The following is a 9322-nucleotide window of genomic DNA, read 5'->3' on the forward strand; positions in this document are numbered from 1 at the left end:
ATGTACTATTTAGATGATTTGGGCAAACAAGGAGTAGACATCTCAGATTTCTCCTTAGACTGGCTGCCCAAATTTCCTCCAGATTTCATGAAGAGGACACGAGAACCATTTGAGAAGGCAAAGCAGGCAAAGAGAGCAAAGTTGGGAGAACCATCTGGATCAAGACCTTCAGTACCTCTGGTTGAATCACCTGGTAAGTCTGTACCTCTCCCTCCTTCTGTAAAAATTAAACCAGTTGCTTCCTTACTCCCTCAACCTTCGCCCATATACACAACCTCTGAAACTCCTCCCTCAACCTCTAGACCCTCTAACCAACCTTCTCAAAAATTCAATCTTGCCACCACATCTCTACCTGTTTCAGAAGTAGAAATGCTGAACGAAACCACTTCACCCTCCTCATCACCATCTCCACAATCCCCACCTTACTACACCCTCTCATCTGACACTGAACCCTCTGACCCCCACTCCCCAACTTTGGCTCAACTTCAAAACCGTTCTCTGGCCTCTCAACAGCCAACACACTCTAACCTTGAACCATAAGTTACCTATCCACCTCCAAAAAACCCAAACACAACCACCTCTGACCCTCCATCATCCGAACCAATCCACTCTGAAACACAACCATCCTAACCACAACACTCTGAAACACCCCAACCAACTACCTCCGTTGACCCACCAACTCCCACTCTTAACTTAAGCCCACCCACTTCTCCATCCCAAGCCTCTGAACCAGAAACCACCCTTCTGACCCTTGAGGAAGCAATTAAGGTGTTTGCAGAAGCTTCAGTTGACAAGGTCAAGTCTCTGACCATCAACTCTGGCATCAGTGATGATCCCTCCGCTGTAAGGACTCATTGGAACAGAGTGATTAGTTGGATGGCTTTTGAAGCCTTCAAGTCGAAAGGCCTCTCTGAACAAGTCCGCAATCACTTCATCAGAGACGCTGAGATCAGACTCCAGGAGCGTCTAGCCAAAGAAGCTGAGGAGCGGGAAATAAAGGAAGCTGAAGAGAAAGCAAGGCAAGAAGAACTTCAGGGGATCAAAGAAGCTGAAGCCAAAGCTCTTGTTGATGTTGCTGCTGCTGCTGAAGCTAAGGCAAAAGCCAAAGCTACCGCTGAAGAAGCAGCCCGTCTTGCTGAAGAGTCTGTTGCCAGAGTCAGAAACGATGCACTGACCCAGGGGGAGTCCTCCATCTTCGTCCCTCTGGTCCTGAAGACCCTTGAAGAGCTGCAGAAAGAACAACAGGTAGTTCGAGCCAAACTGGACCAACAGGATTCTGTCAATGTCAACATTCAGAACATGTTGTCCCAGCTGCTCCAAAGGATGCCTCCACCTCCAAACCCTTAGGCACCTAGGACTTTCTTTGTTCTTTCTGATTTTCTTGTTGTTTTATTTGCTCTGCTTGCTGCTTTTTGTTTCCATGTTTGTTTCTGCGCTTCTGGCTTCTGTAAATGTTACTTGTCAATATCAACCTTTTGCTAATACTTTTTGCTAAGTTTTTTTTATTCTGTCAAAAAGGGGGAGAACTAAAAACAGCTCTGATGAAAACATATCTAATTCCCTTCAAACTCCGCAAACATTATGACTTAAAGATATGGAGGAAAGTAGCTAGAAACATCAAAACCATGGAAGGTCTGGTAAGAACTTATGAACTCCCAGATCTAACTCAGGGGGAGCTCACTACAAATCTGATCTAAGACTCTTTTCTGAAAATGTTTCATCTCTAAATTAAACTGTTTTGTCATCGTCAAAAAGGGGGAGATTGTAAGAACAAAACTGGTTCTACAATAGATTTCTAAGATTTTGATGATAACAAAGGATGAAACCAAAAATGGCACTCTAACAAGATTTTTTCTTAGTATGCAGGACTCTGAACATTCATGCAGGAATCTAAACATTCACGCAGGACTCTGAATAGTTATGAAGGACTCTGATCATATATCAGATACAAACGTATGTCAGATATAAAGTATTAAAGGATCAGATGCCGCTGAGAAACGAGTACGTCCAAGAAGTTCTAATTATGATCAAAGAAAGACAGAACCAGAAGCCCCAACATTCTACTGGTCATAGACTCTGATACTTTAGAAGACTAGTACTCTGAGAAGCTCTGATGAAGTCAGACGTGATCATCCTCTGAAGAATAACTCTGGTACATCAAGACTATGATAAAGATTCACAAGTCTAGAAAGCATAACGGAAATAATTCTCACTATGGAAAGGAAGTATTTTAAGAAAGAATTTAAAAGGGAGACAAAATGGTTATAGAAAGAGGTTCTTTCTTATCCTCGACCAGAGATGTTCATTTTATGCTTTGGATGTTGTCTTTTCTGTCCAGAGGTTTCGACAGGTTTCAACTGTGAAGTCAACGTCTGTTTCCCATCTTTCTTGTTTCTCTGATAACACCTCCGTTGTGTTCTTCTCATTGGGTTTTCCCCCTTGTAATTAGGGGAGACCACAAAACCTATGGGTTAGACCCTCTTTTCTGAAGTCTTTGCTTCTTTCTCTAGAGCAAGCTCTCTCCACTTTGTCCTTTTGCTCCCCTTCTAATTCACAGGTTCCACCCAATTCTCTTGTGGGATATCCGACGGAGGAATAAAGGTCTTTGGTCAAGGCTGTTGGAATTGCCTTCGTTACTCTTCATTTCGGCAAGGTGCCCCCCTTTTGTCGAACACAAACCTTGGTACATTGAGCTTTTCCTCTCTCAGTGCCTTCTTCCTGCCAGCTTCATACTTTTTAGCGGCTTTCTCATTGATCACAGCACCGCCTTCGACCCACTCACTCTACATTTCTCCTGGAAATTAGTCAGGTCTTCTGCAGCTTGAGGATAAACCACCTCTAATTTGTATTCAATCTTTTTGTCAAAACCATAAGTAGTTTCAACCATCATGCGTTCAAAAGATTCAGCAACCAGTGACTCATTGAGACCATCAACAGTCTCAACCATCATGCATTCAAAAGGTTCGGCGTATAAGGCTTCTTCGAATTTTAAAGGATCTGAGTCTACTTACATCTTTGGCCTTTCACCAAATTGAAGCCTACCCTCCTTCAAAGCTTTCTACATCAAATCCATGAAAAGAACATATTGATATATTTTATGACCAAGAAAGTTATGAAACTTACAGAATCCCCTTTTCTTTTTCTGCTCTAATGGGGGATCTTTAAAACCTTGAGGAATACTAATTTGACCATCTTTAACTAACAAATCAAATATCTCATCACATTTAGACACGTCGAAAGTGTAAGTTGTACCAACGTATTTATTTGTTTTCTCCATTTCGATGGGACTTTTTCTGTTTGATGGTTTCAACAATTTACACGTGTAAGGAGGTCCTGGCTTGAGTTCAGCCACGTTGACCTCACTTTCATCTACAAGCTCTTCATCTTCAGAAGAGTATTCATCAACTACCATATAAGACACTTTCTCTTTCTTATGGTGTCTACCAGTTTTTGTTTTTTCAACTTTCAAGCGTTCGATCTGTCAAACTATATCAGCTAATTGTGTCATATCCCTAAGATATCGTGTGTCTAACTTTTTCTTGATAGAGTAGTTTAAACCTCCTGCGGCTATTTCGACTAATTTGTATGGAGGGACCTGGGTAAAGCATCTAGATTTTAATAGTCTAAACATGTTGAGGGAATTTGGGAGGATACATACTAAAAGCAGTTTTGTACCGTTGTTCAGGTTTAACTTACAAAGGCAGTTTTAAAAAATCCATTTTTTTTGATGAATTTTTCTTTCAAACTGTCTATTGCTTTGGGGACGGTTCGACTAAGATCATCAGGTCTATAGGCAATTTCAAAGTACTTTTAGAATGCTTGGATTTCTTTGATGTGAGTCGAAGTACCTTTCTTGACCTTCTCCTGCACATAGGTGAAAGCTTTGGTGAGGTGTTGATTGAGTGCATAAACATTAAAAATTTCTTCAGAGTAGTAATCGCGCCACAAAGTGTCGAATTCATGAGTACATAGGAAATAGGGTTTGAATGCAACTGGAGTGAGTTTTTTTTTGCCAGCATATCTAGTTATTTTCCTACTGCTGGTGGCCTTAGCATGAATTGCATTATAAATAAGGAGGGAATTCTTCTTAGACATGTCCTAAATTCCCTCGACTGCCAAGTTTAGCGTTAAATTCATGACCATTGAGCTATTGGTTAACTCAATTTCAATAAAACTAGAGTCGCCACCAAACTTTTATTATTTCCAAAGGAAAGGGGAGAAAGTACGAACAAAAGCCAAAGATAACAAGTTTTCAAATCAAAACTAATAAAATGTCAGAGATTACAAGTAAGGGGGTTGGTTACACAAAGGGAAGGTATTAGCACCCAAAGTGTCCTACGTACTCCTAGGCAGCCCTTTTTGTGTGTAAGTGTTTTGGTTGAAAAGATGTTTGTTTTAAAAATAGAGTGAGGGGATGAGAAAATAATTTATTATTTACATTTTTGTGTTTGATAAGACTTTTGGTCTTATGCCTACGTACCAAAATAAAGGAGGGATCAAAACCTCCTAGTTCGTGGTAAAAACTTCAAAGATGGGTGGATTGATTTTAACAAAAGCTTAAAGATCTTTTGTTATCAATGGGATAATACTCAACCAAACATCCACCGATAATGAAGGCTTTGCAACATTTAAGAGGGAGGGCCCCAACTTGGATTAAATCAACAAGTATGCCTCTAAACCCTAGTAAATGGAAAGCTGTACACTTAATATATCATATAATGGGAGAATTACGTCTCAACCAAAGATAACTCAAATCTCAATGCTTTCTTTTTGAAAAGATTAAAAGGAAAAAGGCACCAAGTGGCCAAAATGATTAGATGAGGTTGTTATCTATTTTTGGTCTTTTTAAAAATAAAGTCAATATGATTAAGTCTTTTTACAAGTTTGATTAAGAAAATAGTTTGGAAATCAATGGCTTAAAGGCCAAGGTTTCTGCTTATTAAAACAAGTTTAAGTTGAAAAACAACAAGAAAAGAAGTTTTGAAAATGATAGGGAGATTTTGAAATTAAATAAGAAGTAGGTGGAGATGAAGAGGTTATCCTAGACAAGATTAAAAGGTTTGATTCGAAAAGATCTAACCCATGAGAAGCATCCCCAAGACAATAATGTCAGACAGAAACCCATTTTCTTTGGATTTTCAAGCAAACAATAAAGCCATAATCAGCCAAGCAATTAATAAGAAACCAATGGTATCAAATAAAGATAACCAATCATCCAAGATAGCACTCCAAAGCAAGTAATCTTCAATGTCCTTTATGTGTATCAAATGAAAAGTCCCTTATAACATGCTCCAAGAGAAAACATCAAATAATAACAATAATATCACAATAACAATTTAAACAAAGAGAAAGAGTGTATCAGATAAACCCAAGGGAGTCTCTCAAGCTTATATCAGATGAATGGAATTGGCCAAGTTTTTGGTCTCAAATCAACGGTATTGGCCAAGTTTTCTTCCATAACCCAGGGATGTTGTCTACTCTAAGTCCATATGTGTTTTTTAGTGTTTTTTTAATTAAGTGTTTTAAGGTCCTAAGACCACAAACAAAATAAGATCACAAGCACAAATATATCACAAGCACAAAATATAATAGCTCAAGTGAGCAAAAATAAAAATAACTGAAGCATAAACATAGGACCAAGTGGGCAAAGAGAAAATATGATATGAGATGCTAAAGTAAAAGCATAAAGTAAATAACAAGAAATAAAAGTATGAAGTAAATGACACTAAAATAAAGTTAATATAATAAGATGTTAGTAAATGTTAGTGAACAAAGAAAAGATATTTTAGTCACTTTTGAGAGAACACTCAATTATCCACTCACAAGCATGAAAATGTGAACCTATACATCATTTATGAGAAGGGATCCATCTTGGATAAAATCAATAAGTATGCCACTAACTCTCACAAATGGAAAAGGAGAAAAAATTTCACACAATACCATGAGGAATAGGAGACTTACAATCTCACTTATAAAAATGTCATTGCATTTGGGACAAATTTAGCGCTATGTTAAGCAATCGTAATTATACTTATGTAGAAGTCACAACTATCTGAGGTCGGTCAATAATAATGTTTGTGTTAATGCATGCTAGAGACAAGGTATCCAAGACCAATCTCCTAAAGTATACCACACACAAAAACAAGAGGGGATGAGCATATCTCAATCAAGCTCATGTTGATTCATCTCACACAAGGTCATTGATGAATCAACTAGCTAATGATCCATGAGAAGTCATTAGCCAAGAAATGAGATGAAGGGGGGAGATGAAATGAAGAGAAAATGGAAAGGAACCCAAATTGGTCAAGGGATGAACCTTACTTGATCAATACCATTCATTCATCTTAAGGGATGAAGTTTAATCTTCATCAACCCCCTAAATCCAATGGTATTGACCAAGTCAAGGTTCAATTCAACCAAGACCAAGGTCAAACAGAAGTAAGGTCAACACAAAGTCAAAACAAAAGATCAACAAAGCATTAAATCAATTAAACTAATTTTAAAACATTTTTAAAATGAAGAAAATAAATTTTAATAGGTCAAAAACCTAAAACCCCTTCAAAACACCAAAGAAATGGTCAATGGATTTATCAAACATCAAGCAAGGCCAAATGACCATTGACTAATTTTTTTTGCATTTTTCAAAAGTCAGAAGTAATTTAAAAACTAATTAAAACAAGTTAAAAATCACAAAATTCACCAAAAACATCAAACATAATCCAAAAATTAATTTTAAATCAAAAATGGGAAAAGGAAAATATTTGTGAATTTTTGGTGTTGGTCCCATAATTTTTATATAAAAAATGATTTTATAATTAATTTTGGAAGAAAAGGCTATTTAAAAATCATTTTATAAAAATAAAATAAAATAGAAAAAACAAGAGCCATCAGATCTCCCTCATTAATTGAGGTGGCATATCTGATGCTCAGAAACACGTGTTCCACCAATGCCTCAGTCAACATACCCATCGTGTGGTAATCAGAAGCAAAGGTCATGATTAAAACATGGGAGTGAGATACAAGGGTGAGAGACTTGCCATAACACCACCGGAGCCCTAGCTCCGGTGAAGGTCATTGGACTGGCAGGATCAAAAACTTCCAGAAATTGATGGATCATAGATCATTTTAAAGAGAAAATTGCAAGGATCACGAATATCACCTCCATTTGTTCCATATCTCACTCTATAATCATAAAAGTTAAGGTTAAATTGGAGGTGTCCAACCTGAGTTGCTTTGAATTGAGCTCAAAACAAATCAGTCACATTTCCTACATTGGTAGGACTTCTACCATCATAAAATTGAGTTCATATCTAGACTATTGAGGGAGAATCGAAGAGATAAAGTTTTGAAAAATTCACCTTCTATAGTTGCTTCTGAGATTGGTTCTTGATGCAATTCTTCCTGCTTTCTGTTCCTCTTGCTTGCAGAAGCTCAATGGAATGGAGAAGGGATTGAATCCTTGGAGTTTTGTTCACAAGTTGGAGTTGAACAAAAACTCGATTTCTTGAGAAATCTTCAAGGAATTATCTATTTTGAGGTTATGGAATTCGCTAGCAAAGTTGGGACAAGGTTCTCTCTTGATTCTGAGCCAACGCACTTTGATTTATAGGCCAACCAATTGATGTTCACACCTTTCTAAATTTGAACAAAAAATGAGTAATCTTGGTGCATGGATGCATGGGTGCATGTTCAAGCCCAATTGATGATTGAAATCCACTTAAATTCGTGACAATAAGTTACTGAAGTCCTCACACCAACCCATGCAAAGTTGTACCTTGTTTGGAGTTCAATTCTTGCCAAAATAAGCCATGGAAAGACCTCATGCACAAGTCCTTCATTTGTCATTCAAATGATGTGATCTTTGACTCTTTGGAAATCTATCATCATGGAGAACAACTTTTATATTGGGACTTTTCAATTTGAAGCTTGGAAAATGGAGAAAGTTGGCCTTCAAGATGGAGGTATCAAACATACTTAGAAAATTTTCTAAGTTATAAGTCAAATGACCCCTCTTTCCACCTTGAATAACTTTTAATGTGAGCTTAAAATGACTTTGGTTCCTTCTACAAAGTTGTAACCTGTTAAATTCTATTCAATTAGATCAAAACTTTGAGACCATTTGGATTTTGGATGATGGAGTCATGGAGTTTAGAAGTTGAGGAAATTTGCTTGTTAAATGATGAGGACCAAAATGGACCTATAATGTTTCCTCATGGTACATGATATTGCAAGTATAATTTGATCTTTATCAAACAAGAAAAGTTGAATAAGACATATTGAAATTAATCATGAAACTTAGATCATTTTCATATCATAATAATTGAGGAAGTTATTAATCTTGGAAGTTGACCTTCTATCTAGGGCACAGACAAAATGACCTATAATCTTTCACCATAAAAGATGACTTTACAAGCAAAATTATATCTTGAGGCAAGCATGAAATATGTTTGTAATGACAAAAAGAGTAACGTTTCTCTTAGAATCATTTTCATATGACAAAAATTATAGGAGATAGGGTCTAGGAAACCCTAGATTCGGTGAGTTGACTTTTCTGGTCAACTTCCTTGAATCAACTTGAAAACTTGAAGTTCCTTTGCTCTTAGGGGATCATGGAGGATCATATATGCTCATGGGGATGTAAAATTAAGTATACCTTGATATATTTGACCAATTGTTGGAGAAACTTGCTGAGGAAGGCACACAAGATACCTAGATGAATTAGGGCTTCCTTGACAAACAAGCTTCAAACTCTTGATAAACTCTTGATCAAAATGACAAATAAAGAACATGGGGATCCATATATGATGTTTATAACCAATTTGGAAATTTAATTTCTTGATCTATTGCATTGAGGGTCTCAAACCCTAGTTGTGAGCTTGGTGAGGCACAAATGGACACACACATTACCTACAAATGAAACAAAGTTATACAAGACATATTTTTGTATTTTTGTTAGAAAACAAAAAAAATAAAGTATGATACAATCAAATATTCTTAGTGACCTCTCCTAATGCAAACCCAATGAATGATAAGTGAGGAGGATACCAAGGAAAATATCCACTGGGATAAGCGTGAGTTGGACTATCCACTATCATGCTCAACTGGTAAATGAAGGATAATCAATCAACAAAAGTGAATTGGAACAATGCCAAAACACTTAAAACAATTGTTGGGGAAAGGCGTAAATCATAACGATGCTGAAATACCCACATGTTCAAAAGGAAGTTCGATTTCACAAGGAAATATGAATCCAGACTCAACTGGGGAAGTCAAACTTCAACACAGGAGAAAAGAGATATATTATCTACTACCTGTTACTGGG

General features: G+C 37.0%; 1 protein-coding gene across 1 annotated transcript; it reads left to right on the forward strand.

Moving 5' to 3' along the window:
• On the forward strand, nt 1-540 carry LOC127137312 (proline-rich receptor-like protein kinase PERK14). Its single transcript, XM_051063784.1, has one exon. The coding sequence runs from the start codon at nt 1-3 to the stop codon at nt 538-540; it is 540 nt and encodes a 179-aa protein (XP_050919741.1).
• Nucleotides 541-9322: the final 8782 nt, after the last annotated feature.

The sequence above is a fragment of the Lathyrus oleraceus genome, chromosome 4 (genome assembly GCF_024323335.1).
Source record: "Lathyrus oleraceus cultivar Zhongwan6 chromosome 4, CAAS_Psat_ZW6_1.0, whole genome shotgun sequence".
NCBI classification, from domain to species: Eukaryota; Viridiplantae; Streptophyta; class Magnoliopsida; order Fabales; family Fabaceae; genus Lathyrus; species Lathyrus oleraceus.

Coding starts and splice junctions, on each gene's coding strand:
- LOC127137312 (XM_051063784.1), top strand. CDS start 1: ATGTACTATTTAGATGATTTGGGCAAACAAGGAGTAGACATCTCAGAT.